The sequence below is a fragment of the Fundulus heteroclitus genome, chromosome 12, assembly GCF_011125445.2.
Source record: "Fundulus heteroclitus isolate FHET01 chromosome 12, MU-UCD_Fhet_4.1, whole genome shotgun sequence".
NCBI lineage: Eukaryota > Metazoa > Chordata > Actinopteri > Cyprinodontiformes > Fundulidae > Fundulus > Fundulus heteroclitus.
In genome coordinates, this window is record NC_046372.1 from 17,388,522 (window position 1) to 17,410,171 (window position 21,650).

At 37.4% G+C, this 21,650-nt stretch overlaps 1 protein-coding gene across 1 annotated transcript in view; it reads right to left on the minus strand.

Annotated features, from left to right (window-relative positions):
- The window catches only part of LOC105921193 (calcium-binding protein 7), a 37,598-nt gene extending 24,330 nt beyond the window's left edge, over positions 1-13,268 (minus strand). Inside the window, exon 1 of the mRNA XM_036144116.1 lies at positions 12,346-13,268. Coding sequence (XP_036000009.1) covers positions 12,346-12,454 — 109 coding nt within the window. The 5' untranslated portion in view covers positions 12,455-13,268. The remainder of the gene's footprint in view (positions 1-12,345) is intronic.
- Positions 13,269-21,650: the final 8,382 nt, after the last annotated feature.

Sequence of the window (21,650 nt, forward strand, 5' to 3'; positions counted from 1 at the left end):
GTATATTTCTATAGGAACATCAAATTAAACATTTGGCTGATTAACGATTGAGAGTAAAATGAAAGATGATAAAGAAACTTTTTAAACAAAATATTGTGAGCCATCATGAATATGTAAAGGTGATAATAAAAACCATGTGTAATTTACAGAGGAGACAGCAGGATTAACCTTCAGGTTCCATTTTTTTGGCTTCACAGCTGCTTCACGCTGTCTCTGTTGCTAGGCAACAGTAGTGTCGCTAATGTAAGGGCTAATGTAAGGGCAGGGACAGTCGGTGGAGGCTAGGCCGTCCCAATTCACAAGCCGATCTCTTCCGGTCTACTTTTATTTTTATTTTATTTTTTGTGGCTGACGAAAGACCCGGCCCACATAAACTGGGTCCTTCGAATGATGCAGCCCATGAATTGGGACACCCTAAGACTAAGAAAGTAAAACACATCACAGCAGTTCCAAAGTCTTTAAAATACTTTTGTTAATCTATGAATCACTGAATGATTTAGCACCATTCAGTGACTCAAGTTTACTCTGCCCACCCACAACCAGAACCAAACATGAGGAAGCAGCATTTAGTTATTTTATTCCACTTATCTGGAACAAACTCCAGATAAGTGCTTCTTTTGGGAGTTTAAAAGTGCTGAAGCTCTGAGTTCCTTTAAATTAAGGTTAAAACCCCATTGGTTTGGGGAAAGAGCATCAATGAGTGTGGGAATGAACACTGGAAGACTGGCTCATTTTTAGAGTTGATAGGGAAAAGATAATTTCCTTCTGCTGTTAGATGTGCGCTGTTCTGTTGTAATTTAGAAACGGCTTGAATCATAGCACACACATGTGAATGAACTGAACATGAAGCTATAGGAGGAAAGCTATTTTTATACACAAAATATATTGAAATATTTTCACATGGCCCTTCAAACAAATTACCGATAGATTGTTGGTGCATTTTTAGAATTTACCATCATTTAACAAAGCACAAAACTGTTTATATGCTGGAAATGTAGGCTCTAACATTGACTGTGAGTAGTAAAATGATTGAAATGTCATGTCTCTGTTTCTCCTGAAGTGCTCCTGAAGCAGTACAAAATTAATAATGGAAGACAAATGATAACTAATCTTAAATAGTGTTACACCTCATAAACATTTTTCCCATCTTACACATAGCAATGATAATTTTGGTATTTGACTATGTTTTAACACACATTCACTTGCGCTTAACAAATAAAACGAACAAATCGGCTATGGATGCTTAAAAGTTGCCCTGCAGAAGGTAGCTGTTTAAAATATAGGAATCCACAAAATTGAATCTTCAGGATCCAAAATTAACAATAAACTTAGATGTAAAATTAAATATTTGTTTTACTTTTTTTAATTTTTGAAGCTCTGATTCAGGAGGAGCAGTGTGGCTTTTATTCAAAACAGCGTACCAGATCTTTCTGCTGCTCCCTCTCCACATCAAAAAGAGTTAGTTGAAGAGGTTCTAACATCTGATCAGGATGTCTACTCAATGCCTTCCTCTAGAGGATTTCCAGTAATGTTCCATTAGGAGGAGACCCCGGGACAGGCTCAGAATTCGCTTGAGGGACATTGAATCGGTTCTGACCTGCGAACACCTCGGCATCCACCAGAATGAGCTGAGGAGAAATGGTTGATTTATTTTTCTGTACCTGTTAGCTCCACGACCCAGTCGCTCATAATCAGACTGCAATGGACAATTATCTATTGATGGATAAACCTATTTAAACAAAAACATATTTTAATTTAGATATTAGCTTAATTTGTATGTTATATTGCTTAGTTAAGGACTTATGTAAAACTATTGGTCAAGGCTAGATAAATAAGAAATATAACTAAAGAAACTCTGCTAACTTAAGTGATCGATTCAAGTTGTCAATTTGTACCTTTTTATTGTTATTTAAAAGTCAAAGTATGTGTTGGAAATAAAAAAATATTTTTTACAATTATCACATTTTCTGTTTATTTTAAATATATCAGAAGAGTACTAGTACAAGCACTGCAAAATCTATTTTCAATATGTATCACAAGAGGTTTTCACAACCTGTGGCTCACCAGCTGAGGTGCTGGGTCACATCAACCTCTAAGAGATGGCTTTTACTCACATCTTTATCACCATCTATGTCAAGTGGAGCTTTTTCATATACCACATCAGGGCAGGTGACACATTCAAGAAATCCATTTCAAAATGTATTCCTGCCTGCCTTTCTCTTCTTCTGTCTGGCAGGTTGTGTAAGGTAGCCATGCGTCATGGAGAGTGGGAATGGTTTTGGACGTAGACGCGGAAGGAAGAAACAAACACAGTAACATTTATTTTCATCAGAACATGTGCTAGCAGTTGATTTTTGTATTCATATATATATATATATAGGTATCCTCTTCCATTATGATTGGACATGTTATCATGTTATCATGAGTTTGTGTCTGACTCTTAAATAGCATAAGCTACACTGACCCCTCAGGTGTACACCCACACACACCGCCCACTGATTTTATACACTGTACGTCCTGTGCATAATTTCTGTCTCTGCTTGTTAATGTCGTCACCTTTAAACATCTTCATTTGTATTCGTGTAAGTATTTCACAGGGAATGGAAGTCAACCCTGCAGCTCGGGGCAAATAAATGAGCCAATGTTGCTGCTGCAGATACTGTGGGACTCCAGCAGAAACATCGACAATGCCTCACAAACATGTTTTTTTTTTTCTAATAGCTGTCAGTCAACGCTATTTGCAACTGTAAAACTGATGACAAGGAAACAACTGAAGCGCTATTTAATGTTTTAGATGTTTACTACTAAAGACAAAACTGTTTCCTGGAACAAAAAGAGACTCTAGACACCTGAGTATCTTGAGGAAATATAAATATATATATATATATATATATATATATATATATATATATATATATATATATATATATATATATATATATATATATATATATATATATGCTAATTTGATTGTTACTTTTACACAAGTTTGAATGTGGTGAAAAAGGCTCTTAATATATACTATTCAGTCCAATTACTAATGGTGCTCATCATTTCATGAGTTATTTTTCTGAAATAAATATGCCTTGCAGAAGCAGTCATATTCAACTTTTATCATATTGCAAACACAAACTTTGTTTTTTTCCCATATTTTATCTGGATTTTATATGATAGGACAACAGAAAGTAGTGCATCGGAAAGGGAAAATGTTACTTTTTCCCCTTTTTGAAATACAATATAAGAGATTTACATGCATTTCTGTTTCCCTGAGCCAATATTTGTCAGACACACCTGTCGTAATTATCGTGGTAAGTCTGTGTGGGGGGGGGAGGGGGGGGTATACACCACATTTGCACATTTAGAGAGGGAGGTTTTTGTCCTTTTGTTGATTGTGGAGTAGCATAATCTCAATCAGATTAAAAGGAAAATATCAGTCCACAATTATTTTCCTAAAATACCTTTCTACAGATTTCTAATAGGATTTACGTCTGGAGATTCACTGGGCTGTTCTTAGAGGTGAATATGCATTAATCTAAATCCCTCCAACTGTATCACTGTATCTTTGGAGTTATTTTTCTGCTGGCCATGACATATTCAAAGCTTGGGGATACATTTTTAAAACTGAGATTAAGTTATAAATGACATTTCTGGCCAGCATTCACTGTAAGTATACAGAACTATTATAGTACACCTTAAAGGCTAAGTGCTTTTTGGGAGATTTGTCCATGCCTTGCCCCCGACAGGTTTGACTCCGGGTACACTTTTAGGTTTCTGTAACGGTCACTGAAACAGGGCTTTCCATCAGAAGAAAATTATTATTTTTTTAATACGTGGCATTAAGTATAATGTTTTCTGCACGTCTTGTTTATTTTATCTACTGGGAATCCTCTAGATGTGTGGTAATCATGCAAGAAAAGGTCAGGTTGGAAAACTTGTTTTTGCCTACTTTCATCATTCCATGTTTGTAAACATGAATGATGCTGCAGACATTTGAACTTCCTGAACAAATAATGCATTCATATATACTTTTCTGAGAAGAGACTTACAACACAATAGTCATGTCAGTTTAAAAACTATTTTTTTCAGACATGTTTTAGATTGAGGTCCTTGCATGCTTTTTTGTCCCCCACACACCCTGTAAAAATGTGTAGAATAGTAAATTAATCCTTTATTGAAGTAACATTAACTCTCAAAAGAAATTACATTTATTCTGATAAGAAAAAATCCCAAAGTAGGAAATTGTGTTTTATTAAGTCATAGGTGCCTTTACATTCCAAAAATGAATAAATGCAGCTAAAGAGTTTTTGCATTAACACTTTGTATGCATTTGTCCATGCTGTTATGTTTCCCAGGGGTATAAATATGAAATATAGACTAGCTATTTGCCTAGATTTACTAAATATCAACAGTCAGAGCTAGGGATGCCTAAAACCCTAGTTTACTTCTCTTATATCAAGAGAATATTTCCATAACATAAAGGTCTAATTTTATTTTTACAATATGCTGCATTTCAATACAGCCGTATCATTATATTTTAAGTGTTTTTTGTGCCATCTGTATTAAAGGTGCATACATTTATATGGCAGTAGCTCACCGTGGTTGCAAACAAAGTTTTTATGAAAGGTTATCACGTCCTGCTGGCGTGTTGTTATTTTGGTGTTTTATGCTTTATTTTTGCTCAATTTGTTAGCAAATAGTTAGTAAATTTCATGTTTATTTATGATTTTAACAAAAATTATGATTCCAAGAGGGAAAATACTGTAATGTTGCTGGGAATACAGTGTGACCATTGTTGTTCACTGAAGCGGACGATAAACCTGCCGATTGCTCACATGTGACGCAGAGTTGACTGACGTGAGTAAATGTTCTGATATGAGGCTCTTAAAGTTGCTGTTCAATCGGTTTATTTAATTAATGACGGTTGGTCTTCGATCACGAAGAGCTGGCACTTTACTGCAAGGCATTGCAGAGGGTCAGGCTCGGTTCGGAATTATTTAATTTTGATTTATTAATTAAGCAAAGTGACATTATGATAGTTATGCGAGACTGTCGCTAGATGCCACTACATTATTTATATCTGCTAATCATGCCCGGTGCGGGTGCTATTTTTATCCACAAACAGAACCGTCAAAACATTATTAGGATGGAGGCTTGGTGTATATAACCTTATTTTTATCATGATCAAACGGTTTTTGGTCTTGAATGAACAAAAACTGTGGTTCTCTGACACATTATTAAACTTGGACATATGTACAAAATATAACAAAACAGGATTTGATTAGGTTACTGAATAGAAATAAATAAGTTGAACAGAATAAAATATGTGAAACAAATAATCCCCACAAAAGCCCTCACCATCAACGGAGCTTTTGGAATTCTACCTTTCTATCGTGTTACCATGTTTGTGTAACATCCTCCACTTTTCTTTCGTACAATCGTAACAGTGACAATGTTTTTCAAGGATTCATTTTTTGGCACAATGTACAGTAAGCAAAACTGTAAGGAAGGTAAAGTAAATCTTGGTTGGAAAACTGTAGCAATTGTGTCATTAAGTCACCCTAACTGTTAGGTTTAGAAGGCATGGCGGAAAAAAAAATCTACCGCCGCAACATCACACATGTGAATTTTGCTAAACACAACTGAATCTCTAGTTGGGACTGTATGTTTTGAACAAGTTAGACAAAGTTTAAGCTTTTTGGGTAACAAACGCCCAAGCAAGGTACGAGTGCAACTTGGGACAACGTTTGAAAAAGCACCTCATCTCCACTGTTAAGTATGGTGGTGATTCTGTGATGCTGTGGATCTGTTTTTCATCCAAAGACCCTTGGAACCTTGTTAGAGTGTAAGTGTCAAAAGAGAAATGCGTCACCGGATTGATCATTATCCATGACTATCTCAGTCCTCAAGGATAGATAACACTAAAGATCCATGAAATTGACTGAAGAGAATAGGATTCCTTTTATATGTATATTCCTGTGTTATGAAATGTTATATGAAAAGACGAAGGATGTTGTTAGAGTTATTTTTATTATTCTCTACATGTTTTATGTTTATTGCATTTATCATGCCTTTACTCATTACTATTGAAAAGGTTTTAAGGTTTGAGTTTATTCAGACATCAGAGTGTTTTTCAGAGGACTGATATCTCTCTCCTATGTTACAGAGTAAGGTCTGGTGCTGGAAACAGCCTCACCATAAATTTGTAAGCACTATCTTATCTGTGATGAATTGCACCCAGCCATCTGTGTATTCTCCTTTTCCTGTTCACTCAATGCTCAATTGTTAAGGTTGTTCTGCATACCTGAAACTGCTAGCTTATAATGTCAAAGGTCACACTAAAGTATGTTTCCCCCTGCCTTAAGCTCTGCAATGAAACTAGGGCCCTCCCTTTTTGAGATAATAAAACGTACAACAGCAGCAGAGTGGATTTCAGAACAGACAAGAGATGTAACGGAATTCAGACAATTTAACCCTGTTGTCTCTCTTCTTTGTGTTGTTTAATGAATGTTTTAGGTGTTTGAACCTGAAATATGTCCTCCTGGCCAAAATTGGATGTACAAAGCAGGTGTTAATGTGTAGTACACGATTTTAAATACAAATTATATATATTTTTCATTCACCCCCAAAACCACCACACTACATAAACTTTATCAACAGTTTTTTATATATATTTTTAAGATTTATCAATTATAAAAACTAAATAATTTGTTTTAATGCTATACATATTTTTTTTTTGAATGGTGCCATTATTATGAAGCAGGCGGTATATTGTTTTTTTTTATGTTGAATTAGCACACAATTCAATCACTACATTACCTTTTGCTTCTGCTTTTTTAAGCAATCCATATGTATGTCGACAGAGTTAAATTCCTCCAGTGTCACAGTTTATTATTATCTGCACATGAATAAATTGATTTCTTCACTCTAGTCTCAAACTAATGAAAGTGTTTTGAGGTTTTTGGAACAATTCTCCAGAGAGTATCTCAGCAATAGAACAAATCTGGCCATAATTAAGCACATTATAGTTAAAAAAAAAAACAGGATTAAATGTTCCCGTTTAGCTTTAAGATGAACAGTTATGGTCATAGATTAGAAAAGAATAACAAATGGCAGAGACATTTTTTTAAGTGAGGGTAATCAAGCAGGCCAAACAGAACACATTTATCCTAACCCGACTGCCAAAAATAAATAAAAAAATAACAGGGCCAATTTGAACTGTGTTGTAGAGGTACAAAGATGATCAATATCTCATCTTTAACTTTGATATACAGCAAACTGCTCACATCTGCTTACACAATCCAGATTTTGGGAAATATTGCAAGAGCTTTAGGTTTAGGCCCAGGAGTGTTTTGAAGCTTCTTCCAATAGAGTCATTGTTAGGCAGTGTGGAAATGGGCTACCCACTTAATTCCACCTGCAGTGATATTGACACCGAGCTTGCGTGTGTGTGGCCAGTGGTGGAGGAGGTCTAAACTATATTGAGCTCCAGTAATATGATCAACTGTTTTTTTTTTTTTTCCATCTTGTGTAGGAGGGGAAATTGAGAATACGGAGTCCAATTCAATTTATGCTCACAACATTGTGCATTAAGGTACTTGCCACCTCCCTCCACATTCTACCCACCTCTCCTCCAAAGACACACACACAAATATGTAGAATGTTAAAAAGGCACGCACACATTATAAAAAGGTTTGTGCAAATCAAAGCGTTGACAGTCTTCACAACCTCCAAGTACAGTGCCATTCGTCCATTCCCAATGTGTCTGTGGCAGTAATTGAAAATCAAATCTTGGGTTTCAGCTTTCTGTCCCTGTGCATGCGCTTGCACACACACTCACATATTCACTAATATGTAATTTCTTTTTGTGACAAAGCCCCTCGTCCCTGACGGCCGAGCTGATGTATGTGACACCTCCGTCTCCCGGCCAATTCTCGTCCGTCTCTCCGGAGATGAGATGGATGACGTGGCGCTGACGATCAAGCAGCAAGTTTTCTAATCATGAAGTCATTTGCGAAACAAAGCTGCTTTGAAAATCCAAACTAAAGGTACTAAATGTTTTTCAATACACCTAAAGTTGACGACACATTTGAAGACTTGGTAGTCGAGATGCACGATAATCTTGATCTAATTGACTTTCCTTGTTCTGTGTGTAGCTTTACCCTTTCTTCCTTTGTTCCCGGTTTAGAGGCTTTTCCTTAAGTTTCTAAAAGTAGAACTGGAGGAAGATCTATTAGTCATAAAGCTAAATTCTGTCCATGAGAAAGGAAGGTTTGTTAAAGAGGCCACTATCACAAAATTTGACATAAGACATGGTCAAAAATGCCATTATCTTAACATGATTCTAATAAATCAATCTAATGAAATTAAATTAATATAAGGCCACTTTCACTGTTTGGTCCGCATAAAAGACTAGCGGTGTTAATTTCCTCAAATAGTCCACATGGTTTTGACAAGTAGGCAAATTCTGGTCTGCCAATATTGCACTTGGAAATGGACACTGCCTTCTTATTCTTCACTGTGAATATTTCAGCCATCTCAAACAACATTCTTCATTTCAATCCATTTGTTTTTTGCAGTTGCACCTATCAACAAATTCATTCTTCATATCTTAAAATAACTTTTTGAATCGCTGAAATTCAATTCTTACTGGGAAAAACGTTCATTCCATATGTCATACACACACACACACACAAACACACACACACACACACACATATATATATATATATATATATATATATATATATATATAGTATTTTTCGGACTATAAGTCGCTCCAGAATATAAGTCGCATCAATAAAAAAATGCATCATAAAGAGGAAAAAACATATAAGTTGCACCAAACTATACGCATTTATTTAGACGTTTATTTCACACAACCCAAGACTAAGAGCTGACATTTAATCTGGTACCCCAGTTTATTAAATTACGCAGCTGCATCCACAACCGGCTGAATAATATGGAGCATACCTGGGAGGATGAATGGGGTAAATTAGCAACTCCAGCAAGATTCTTTCCAGCGCATTTCTACATACGACCCGTCTTGCTAAAAGTTGTCAAACTTTGACCATGAGCGTATCGGTGCTACGTGCTAAGCCAACAGTACAACACAGATGTTTGACAGCAACATGAGGCTTACGTGCATCAGCAAAGTTGTAAACCACTGGACATCAGACCTTTAAGCTAGCACTAGATGTTATTAGCTTCACGGACTGCACATTAATGGGGTTCTGTCGTGGTCTGGGCTCTCCCTTCGAGCTGCACCACGCAACGCTCCCATGCGTGAATCCATACTGAAACAGTGAAACAACATACAAACACGTGTTCAGTCTTTCTTGTCTATAAGTTTATGCTTCAATTAATTTTTAAGTGGAATAGGTTGTACAAGCCTAGAGCGCCCTCTTGTGGCTATAGACGGTAATGTTTACTCCTTGATTCAAACTGGTCCGTATGAATTAACATTTAATTTTGATATACACACTATATTGCCAAAAGCATTTGCTCATCCAGGTGCTTCAGTCACGTCCATGGTCACATGTGTATAAAATCAATCACCTAGGCATGCAGACTGTTTTCACAAACATTTGTGAAAGAATGGGTCGCTCTCAGGAGCTCAGTGAATTCCAGCGTGGAACTGTGATAGGATGACACCTGTGCAACAAATCCAGCCATGAAATTTCCTCGCTCCTAAATATTTCACAGTCACACAGTCCACCTAAACTGATGGAGCGGGGTCAGTGGATGCTGGAGTGTATAGTGCTAAGAGGTTGGCAACTTTCTGCAGAGTCAATCACTACACACCTCCAAACTTCATGAGGCCTTCAGATCAGCTCAAGAACAGTGTGTAGAGATCTTCATGGAATGGGTTACAATGGTCAAGCAGCTGCATCCAATACGTTTTTTTTCTGTTGTTTTTTTTTTTTTTTGTAATTCAAACAAAGCAAGCAATGAAAACTCGCTTCAACCATCCAGTACATATTTAAAGCATTTTAATCGTCAATCCGCAGCTTTTTTATCCATCTTTGAACAGCTGGAAAGATGATGGTGCTAAAAGCAGCATTTTCTTTTCATTAACTTAGCCTGCATCTGTTAAGCCAAATAACAAATCCAGTGTTGTCAGGTTAACTCTATTTCTTCCATCCCGCACTATACAAAACCTCAGTCACACTGTCCAGTTAACTCGGTTACTGTGTGGGGGAAGAATTTCACAACCTGTGAGACTTCTCTCCCATGGGATCATCACTGATCTCCTACAACTGAAACAGACTCCTTTAACTGCCACACTTTCAGCTCCAACATGCTGCCTGCAAAGCATTCCGGTGCTTCTCCTGTCATAGCACCAATACGAGTTGAGCTGTAAAGCCCAAATGGCTCTGTTTGTCTTGTGACAGCATGTGTGCAGCAGGCACAAGCAGATTTGCTTAATTAGAGTTTAAATGAAGTGTTGTCTGTTTATTGCACTCCAAGCTTGATTGTAAATTAAATTGGGATTGCAAGAGGGAAAACTGAGATCCACTTTCTTAACAACCTTGGCTTCTCCTGGAGTCAATATCAATGACAAAAATAAGGAATAGCCATATTTTGTCATGGTCAGTAAAAGGTATTTTTACACTAGCTAAAACACTGCTAAATGAAGAACTATTAACACGCATATGTCAGTATTTTGCTTAAAGAATATATGTTGATCCTCTGAAGCTTTTGGGAGTCAAAGCAATCAATACCCCAGCTCTTTCATTTTCTTTTCTCGTTAATTTAATGTTGGTTGACTTTTCCACGAAATTCTTGTTGGAAGCCAACTTATCTTTGTGAGTATAATGAGGCAAGTGTTCGTTTGTAAGAGTAAAAACAGAATTCCATGGACATTCTTGAAAAGTCTGCTCCACCACTCAAAGAAAACATGTTGTTGTTGTTGTAGGAATAATTCAGTTTTCACTGTGACCTCTAAATCTGCACATCAAGCCATTCAAACCCATCGAAATAGCTTTGTGCTTTGCACTGCTGTTTTACAAGAAACAAATGACAAATCTCTGAATTTGTAAACCAATGGCTCTAAAATCTGCAAATATGTCTTATGGCCATTGTGACGAGTCGAAGTGGAAAAAAGTCTGAATTTCAAGGTGAAAGATTGGGACACAAACTACATTACCTTCTTAAGGGATTAAGAGACTACAACAATGTGAAGAAGTTACAGTTGAATGTTATAAGCAGTTCATGCTCTATATTTAATGATTTGATTTTGGTCGTCTTGTTGATCGCTGATTTTTTTTTTCTGATTCAGCCATTCTATATGCGATGCCCCTTCCATTCCAGTTCTGCTGAGTTCCAACACAAGCACGCATCATTGTTGTTAAGGAGGTACTGACTAGATGATCATCGGAACACAACAGCAATGTGAAAGACTGGAGCAGAGCAGACCGAGATGTATGAAACCTGTGCTTGAAAGTCAGGTGATTCCACCAAATATTGATTTGTTAATCGCTATTTTGAGCCTTAAAAAATACACCTCTGGTATTTTGACCATTTGACGTGCTTTATTTTAACACACGCCAATATTTCTATTGGAAATTTGGAAGAAATGATGCCAGTAGCTCACAAATTAAAACAACAGTTTATTTTTACTTAAATACAGTCAATTAGAAAATGTTATAATTTTTTTCCAGGGTTGTATCTGTACCACGGCTTATTGTCTTGTAAACTGATGTTTTACAAACAGATAAATAACAGACGTTGATGCTGATGTTCTACATTCATCACAAAAGTTTTACATTTTATCATTAAGCTGCAAGACATAACCATATGCAACAAATCCTAACATTTGGATAAGTAGCTCCAGGTTTAATGAGCCAGGGAGATAAGGCTTCACTAAATGAAGTGTCCACTCACAAGTCCCTACATTTTAAGCAAATTCATGACTGGCATCAGAATCAACATGCTGTGAATCTCTGAATGATCTGTAGACTTAGGTGAATATCTTGAATGTAATATTTGAGTAACCTAATTGGCAAAGTTGTATTACTTGGTTATTTTTTTTTTTTTATTTAACCAAAAGATGTTGCAATAATAATAATAAAAAAAATTAAATAATAATAATAATAATAATAATAATAATAATAATAATAATAATAATAATAATAATAATAATAGTAAAGCCTAGCAATGTATATAATTAGAAATGTTTAAATCTGTCTGAGTGCTGTCCAAGGTCCTGTCCGTGCGCTTGTGTCTCTCAACTACCTGCTGGAGCTCATCCTCTCAAATTTCACTGATTGACCCTGACATGAATTCACAAAGTCAACATTCACTCACAGCCCTGTGATGGCCGTCAGCTCCGAGGTGCATTCTCACCTTCAACCTCGTCTTCGGGCAGGTTCACCGGGGCGCTGTAGGAAAGGATGTCGGGGATGGTGCAGATGCCCCGGTACATCAGCGTGGAGGTGACTGGATGCATCGGCATGACTGCAATCTCTGTCTCCCACCTGTACCTTCGTCATAAAGAAATTTCTATAGAGATGATTCCAACTTCCCGGCGCGTTCACCGAGGTAGCGGAGCAGTGCGTCCATGAATGGAGAGCATGGAGGGGGATTGGGAGATGCGGTGAATTCCGCAGGGCGTTCGCTTCACTCTTCCGTTGGGTCCATGAATGAAGAGCAGAAGCAATGCAGAGGGTGTCTTACCTCATTGCAGTTCAGTTGTATGCGTTCAAAACAATAACGCCTTTTGAAAAGCGCACATTGCGCGCAAATGCGTTGCACGCTACGCCACGATTGGTTCAAACGAACTCCACATTAGGTAGCGGAGGGTGTTTCTGCCTGATTTAAACCGGTATTCGTTACAAAACAGGAGGATACAAATCATCTGGTTGCCCGGTTTTTAAGTCTGCTTTCAGCAAATTCACGCGTCCACTTGTTGGATTGCTGCTGCAGGCGCGCTCACTTGACGCGCTCCGATCTCAAGCTGCAGATACCCTCCCATCATGAGAAAACGCGCGATGAAAACCCTTAAACGGCTAAATAGAAATGGGTTATAAACCCAAATGTGTCACCAACACACTTGGGAAGATGACGGCTCAGCACATGTTCGGATCTTTACGAACGTGAATTCATTTCTCGTTCCCTACATTTGTCGCGGGCACAAACGCGCTACGATCCAGAAGTTCAGGGTCGAAGAACGGCAAATAAAGCTCTGAGTATGAAACATAAATGCTCTCAGTCTGCTTCCCATTTTCTGCTCTTGTCGCCGTCTTTATCATGCTTCATGAACACACATAAACACACACACAGACTTTATGCGAGTAGGCAATCCACTGATGCACCACACACACCGCGCTCCCTCCCCTCCGCCTTTGTCTTCAACAGTTACTGTTCTGTCGACTGGACAATCTAGAAAAATAGTTTAACTTACGAACTGATTAAGGTTTGTATATGCTTCACTGCAATAGAGGAAGTTCATGCTTTGCCACAGAGACGTTGGTCACAAATTTAAACTGTTATTATGATGCAAAACCGCCAAGATAGCGTTGTTCTGAGTTGACTGTACAAACATAATTAGGACACAAAGGCATGTAAGGTAGTTTATCCTGCATTTTACAGACAAAAAATCAGGGTGAAACAATTTGTAATGACCTTGTCCAAAACATTCCCTGATCACAGGGCGGTGCTAGCCATTTGGATGTCCTAAGCGCAAATGCTTTGTGATGCCCTCTCCCAAGCAAAAACCCTCTAACACACAAAATAAGAACATAGTGTTTATCAGTATTTTTCTCTTGATACTTAACTAACTTCTCAAATTTTGTGTTTTGAACGCAGTTGCTATAAGAAGAGAAATAAAAATCTTGGTAAACCCTAAACAAATTTAGCATCAACATGTTGCAACAATGCTGTTATCAGTTAATTTTAGTTTATTTTTAATTAATTAATGAATGATTACATTAAAGTTTGTTCTAATCAATTACAGATAAAGTCCGCTTAGACCTTCTTTTAGTGTTATAGTATGGCCGCCATTCAACAGAGGGCACTGACAGTCATTTTAAAGTGGAGCCACACTGCAGTAGTAAGAGAAAAAAGTAATAAAGCGGTTACTTTTGCACCTTTTAATGAGAATGCAATATGCTCTTAATGCCGTTCTGATTTTGCATATAAACACTCAACAAGTTCCTTAATATTTCAGCTAAATAGTTCTTTTTCGGCCAGGCTGCCTGGCGGAGCGGAATCAGTTTCTCAACCAAAACACAGTAATTTGTTATGCAAGGATATGATAACAGAAAAGCAGATGGCATTACGCAAATAATTGCAATATGATAGAAAAGCCCATGATGCTCAAAGCACGGCTGATGGTGAGGACTTTCGTGGGGTTTAATAGTATTTCATTTTGTTCTCTTCAGCTTGTTTCTATTGAGTATCCTAATAGGTTTCTGTTTGTTATATTTAATAAATATGTCCAAGTTGATTCATGTGTGAGAAAAACTGCAATGTTTGTTCATTTAGTCAGTATTTAATACAGGTGGCACAATAAGATGTAAAAATATAAAGAGCGCACTGAGTTGGAGAGATAAAGAGGAAGGTCAGAGAGGTTCAGTCTCAGAGATCGGGATCAGATTAATTATTGAAACAGAAAACAAAATATGGTTCCAACTACAGTTCAGACATGGTCCAAAAAGTATAGATATGTGTTTATCATGGATGGAAAAATCACAGTGGTTTTCCTTTAATTGATAAAATTAATATTACCTCTTCCATTACGTGTTAGCAAGTACCATCCCCTTGAATACGGACTGGTCAGCATGTCTATGTGTGAACGCGCAATTAGATCATTGGAATGTTTTTCTGTATATACTTTTTTTTTTATCTAAACACAACCTGTTTGGTGTTTCACAATCACCCTGTTGATGCCCACAAGCTGCAAAGTTGTTGCCTAGTACTGTGTTGCGGAAGTCTTCACTTTTCAGATATTTTTTACTAATATCTGATTAGTAAAAAAGCGTGATCCTTATCATCTTTTCCAGTAATTCAAAACAGTGATGTATTTCAGTATTTCCAGGTTTTCCTGACTTAGATTACAATATAAAATAGGTTAAAATGAAACTAAATGACAGCAAAATGCAGCGTACTCATATTCTATCCACACTTAACAATTCAACATAAATTAATGATGCCAAACAATCTGACCTTCTGGTTGTTCCAAAAATAAAGGGTCTGTTCTCAAGTATTTTTTCTGAATTTTCTTTCTTTCTATTTTACATCCTAATAATTAAATAGTATAATGTGGTACATAAATAGAAAAAGAATCATTGACATTTTGTCATTGTAAACTATGATGTCTTTTCTTTTTCCAAAAGCTCCAAAATCTTTTATTGAAGTTGCACCTCACTATAACATGCCATTTGGTGTAACCATCACATTATTTTCAGTTGAGTTTTTGGTGGAAAAAAAACTTGCTGCTTTCTAATGAAATGCAAATAGAGTGAATAATCAGAGTAATACAAACTAACTATAGCAACAAAAAAGAGAGAGAGAAATCATACAAATGATGCCAAATTATTTCAACTCACGTCAATTAATTATTCAAAACTGTGTCGCCCGTAGTGAATTTAAATCGCGTTTCAAAATAGGAAATGTACTTCACTTTGATTGAGCTTTGGTGAGTTCCAACAAACCCCCGTAGTAGCAACTCTCTTTTTTCCCTTATCAACAGGAGAAAACTTTGAAGGTCAGCGCACTTTCAAATTCAATAACCCCAGTTTTCAGACTCCCGGGCTTCATGGGAGTTTTTTGTCACAGGAAATGTGTAATGATTACTTTAAATAGATTGACGTTTTTCAAATTCTAGAAAAGGCTTTGGGTGTATGGGACCTTCTGTCTGTATGCTGTGGGCACAAGTGCTGAAGCTCTTTGTGGCTTTTCAAAAACTGCAGTTGATTATAACACAAGCCATTTGTGCAAATAAGGATAGATTATATTGTCTTAGGAATCATATTAATAAGGAAAAGCATCAGTGAGCATTCTGATTTGCTCCGAATATATTCTTTTTTGTGACAATTACCCAAAAACAAAAAGCAGAATTACACAAAACAGTTGTGAGTTACAAGAACAAGCAACCCTGCAACAGATGGTGTGATTTCCCCTGAGCCTTGATCTCCTAATAAAGTCTGTCTGGGATTACATAAAGCCACAATGGATATTCGCAGAAGAATTTTAACAAGTTTCCTAAGATGCTAGGAAGAGTCTTCTTGCTAAGTCCATAAAATAAAGCCGATGCAGATGAGAAGTAGATCTGTCATGAAGCTGAGGTCAGGGTATGGCACATTAACTTTCAGCATACAAAGCATTTAGCACATACAGTATCAGAGTGCAAACATGACATCGAACAAATTTATTGCAAATCTGATTCAGCTGTAACGGACATAAATGATGTAAAAGTGGACAAAGTGATCAACTACAGCAGTCAAGCCAAACAACCAAGTGTGCTGAATACAAATGATTTCACTGAGATCCCAAAAGTCCAATATTTCCCTCATTAAGCCAGAGATGTTCCTCATTGATGATGCATCACCCCATAGCAATCTGATAGTGGAGTCTTTCTTCAAAACCTCATTATTCTAAGAATAAACATGCTATACATGAGCTTATTGACCATTAATGCTCATTTAAGCACTGAAGATAGCAAAGCTAGGCTGGTGCAAGGATGTTAGGTATGGAAAAAAAATCCATACAATCCAAGAGACATACAGTGTTTTGCCTGGAAATACTAAGTCAAAATCAGTTTCAAGATATTTTACACAACTGTACTATTGTGCAATACATAGGATATGTCCATGTTTCATGATTATTTTATCAGATGAACATGTTGTGCACTGGTACTTATAAATAAATGATTTAATTAACTATTGACAAAGACACTGTCACTTGAAACAGCTAGGTGATGTTGCAATGGGGACGCGGGCCCAGAGGGAAACACAACTGCCAAATGGTTTTTAGATATCCAGTTAGCAGCAAAGAGGAAAGCAAACCACAATAATTATGTCTCTGAGAGATTTTGAGCAGTTATACGTAGTTAAGTTGTGTTGATTATGTGCTTTGATGGATTTCGATTCAAGTTTGATCATTTGTAGCTGTCAAACTGTAACCACAAATCAAAATGCTGGACCATTCATTTACAAAAGAAATATCCCTGTTCAGTAAATGCACATTTGCTTCATGATGGAAGCAGTAATTAGACAACTGGGAGTTCGGGAAATGGAAGTTTGCAGCAGTGTTCATCCAACAAAAGTTTTTTTTTCTTTTTAGTTTTTTTGCCTTGATTTTAGGAGACACGGTTTTTCTGTTTTTATTGTACAGATGATCAAAAACGTCCTCCTTTTGATGAAAAAAAAGAAGGTGTGACGTCACCTTTAAAACTTTAAACTTTAAAACTGTAATTAGTGTCAAGAGTTCCAGTGTTTGTACGCAGGAAAATGGAATGAATTAATACGTCAACAGGTTCTAAAAAGACTTTCATATACAAGCAATAGAAAATTTTCTAATTTTAACACATTACTATAACCACAGCCCTGCAATAGACTGGCGACCTGTCCAGGGTGTAGCCCACCTCTCGCCAATTGACAGCTTGAGATAGGCACTAGCAACCCCTCGCAACCCCAGCAGGGATAAGCGTGTAGGAAAATGGATGGATGGATGGATGGATGGATGGATGGATGGATGGATGGACATTATAACCACAAACAGGCTTAAGTTGGAGGCAACTGGACATTCATTCAGCATTTTTCTGAAAACATTTCGACACTTATCTCAAGTGCGAGCCGGCACAGTTTTTGGTCAAAGTGTGCTTGTAGCATGAAGCCAGTACTGATGTCCGCTAACTACTAAAGGTCAACGGTAATTGTTATCATAAGTGAAAAACTCTGTTGTCTAGACTGATCTGAGGGGTTGCTGCAAAGCCATGGACAATGCAGACGACTCTCCCTGTGGCTCTACGCTTCTCCAGGAGTGAATGCTGCTTGTCGGGACTTTGATGCAATCAACTGGTTTCCTTATATAGGAAATGTTTGACCAATCTTTATAATCTGACCCAATCTGTATAATATGATTGAATTTGTAAAGTGCCTTGAGATTACATGTTTCATGAATTGGCGCTATATAAATAAAATTTAATTGAATTGAATTGAATCTAAAGGCATAAGCAACGTTATAGCATTTACATTATTGTTCAGGACCATGTTATTGCTTCTCTCATGCTGTGGCAAAGGATTAGTGAAATCTGGCATATAGTTCAAAATAGATTATTTTCTAAACAAACAAACTTAGTCACAGTTTTTGACTTATTGTTTCACTAAAATTACCCAGCTTGTGTGCTGACGGCATATATTTAACCATTTGACTTGAAGAAAATAAACAAGCAGTTTTTGGTGTGTACGCTTTAAGGGCAAGCTGCTTCACTGAATAAATTCGGATTGAGATGGGGAAAGAGATGAGAGCAATGTCATGGTTAAAGTTATTGTAACAATTTTTCCCATTTCAATATAAGCAGCAACAATCGTAATAAAAAAATAATTGGATATAAATCGCGCACTTCCTGATTTGCGTTTCTTTAAATTAAAAGCAAGATAGTCTGTAAATAAGGGTGTGTTGTGATGCTGGCCCTGTACTCCAATCAAGCTGGACTCATGGAACAAATACCCTTTTCACTCTGTGTCCTTGGCTTATGACCAACACAGAAAAAAATACTAGAGTGAATAATGGCCCGTACTACAAGCCCATTGAGCTGTTCCAGGATTATAAAAATGGAGCCAGAGAGCTGAAACCAGACCGGATAAATGGAGGTGAAAGCTATTCCTCTATGTTTGGAGGAAACAGAACAGACTGATGTGGTCATTCCGGCTTTCTCTCCTTGGAGGCTAATGTTATCAGTTGACGTGACTCCTGGTGGAGATTTAACATGGAGGACTTTCTCATTGCGTATCCACTCATCATGTTCATAAAACTTAAATCGCTGCTCATTCCTCCTTGGGTCTCTACTAAGCATGGTGTAAACCTCTCTGTAGAAGCAGGAGTTGCACTTTACGTTGGAATTAGGGATGTGTCGGTGGGCGCCTGCAGTTAGTCTGCTTCTGAATGATGCTGCAGGACTGACATAAGCTGCGTTGCAGGCCCAAACATGCATTCCCCAGGTGTTTTGGCTTGCATTTATCTACCTAATAGGCCCTTCTTTCCTTCGTTCTGCCCATGCTCTTACTGGGAAGCCAAAGGCTGGTTCATATCAGTGGTTTTCAAACACTCTTTGTGCCTGTTTGAAGTGGTGTTTTTTTTTTGTTTTTTTTCTATTTTCGGGAACTTCCACAGGGAGGAAGTGTAGGAGGAAAAGATTGGCTTTGAAAGCAAGGACAACCTTTATTTGTGGAAGACACAAACAGCAACCCCTGGTGGCAATAGAGGTTGTGTCCTTTCTGTGGTTACCTGCTCTTGATCATCCAAAATAAAAATCATCTAAGCCTTTTCAAGAGGGAGACTTGAAAGGTATCCCAGGTGCTGTTGCAGAAGAAGGAAAGAAAGAGAGCACCATGACTCAGATGAGGCTAAAAAGAATTGGCAGATTAGCTTTGCCTGACAAAGTGAACTTATATTACAGTTTAAGCCAAATATTTGACTTATACTGTATAAAGACAGAACCTTTTCTCACCACTCTCGGAAATTAAAAAAAGACAAATCTTTGCCTGTTTTATGTCAATTGTGATTACCAAAATAAGTTATATTTGCTAAATGCCATACGTTTATTGTGGAAGTAATAAAGTAATAAGTTTTTTCAGAATTTTTAAAACTTCCTTCAAAGTCAGAGGTTTACATGAATTTCCTTTGCATTTGATGGTGTTACCTCTGATTTATATATGCAATAATCTTTATTATGATTTATGCAGGGTAAAGACGGTAAAAGAGGAAAAAAGGAGACAATGTGAAAGAGAAAGAGGAGATTAAAGTCACAGGAAAACTCATCTTTAAATTTATTTAATGTCAGACTGGCCATGTTGCAAAAAGCGGGAGGCATCTGAGCAGCAATGGAATAATGTGAGAAATGCTTAGGTCTTAAAATTCCTTGTGGACTTATCCTCCTCCCACTCCCAGGTTATGGGATATCGGATAAACACATCACGAAGCTGACTCTCCCTCTAGAATGTTAATGTCATCTCCCAAAACATCAAAGCGGAGAAAACTGGGGTAAGAAAAGCCTTGTCATGTTTACCTCCTGAGTGAGCTTGCCGAGTGTTTACACACCTTCTCTGCAGGAACTGTCTCCATACATCAAACATGCCCAAGTCTGTTCTCCCTCTCATGACCCAGAATTGAAAGACAGCACTGAAGGCAGCAGGAAAGCAAAACCATGGGGGATTTTAGCCTTTTGAACAAAGTTAAGCAAACTCCAACTTCAGTGAGAGTATAGTGAGACCTGATTAGATAACCGTGACACCGGCAAAGGAGTTCTACTGTTTTCTCCTGGATCAGTGGTTCCATGAGAAAGAATGTTCTTAAAGGGACATTCCATCTATTTACAGTACTTGTTTTTTTTTTTCTTCTGATATGAAGTCATGTCAGGTATTAATGAACATTGACTGTCTTACGTTCTGTAGATAGCTATCAGAACCTTTGCCATCACAATTATAAATCCAGATAGATATATCATCAAGCTATGAACTAACATAGGTCTCTCTTGATGATGCAGCACTGGGTGTGTTCTCCTGATGCTATGGTAAATGTCTGATTTAAAACTCACAGCAAAAATAGAAGTAGTAGTAAATCTGACCACAGCAGGAGGCCAGTAAACAACATGTCACCATAGTGACTGAATTAAGACTGATGGAGGGAATCAGGCGCAATACTGAATACTTAGGCAACTCCACCACCCAAATGCTAATTTTATATTACATCCTAAGGAACACTCAACATGTTTCTAAAAAAATAACGGCAATTTTCTTTCATTATATATTTTTATATTTAAAACATGACAATGAAATAGTTGTTACCAGGGTTAGAATTATGGATGCGCTTATTACAAAGTATTTAATGGGGAAAACAAGGTGTTAAAGAGGTCATTAAACAATATAACTCAACATTCATCTCAGGTTATTGAAAAGTATTAGAGATTTTTATCCCAGGTCACTTTGAAGGCTCATGGGATTTTTCAGTCTTTGTGTTTAAGCAGTTTGTACCGCCGCGATAAACTTTCATATAATTAATAATCATTTTGGATCCCTAGCAACAGTGTGATTGCATATTGTTTCATTCAATTAGGCCTTCTTGTAAGGACTATCCAGACCCTTCAGGTCTTCTGAGAAAGGTCCTATGCTAGTAACTAATGTAAAAACTGAAACCTATTGTAGCAGGATGAATAACCACTGCTCTCCGTGATTGGATACACCTGTTGCAGCCAATTAACTGCCAGAAGGGGCGCTGTGGGTATAAAGGGAGAGAGGCTCTTTTCAACAGCCTCTCCATGCCTCCTGACATGGTTACAGCTCCAGTTTGAGTTGTTGCTGGTCTGGTCAGCCGTGTGCACAGATCAAATTAACTCTAATCTTGCTTGAAGGAGTTTTCTGCTTTTGCTGGGGTGTGGTAGGATTATCTACTTCTCCAGGCGATTGTAGCATCCTAGAAGGGAAATCATA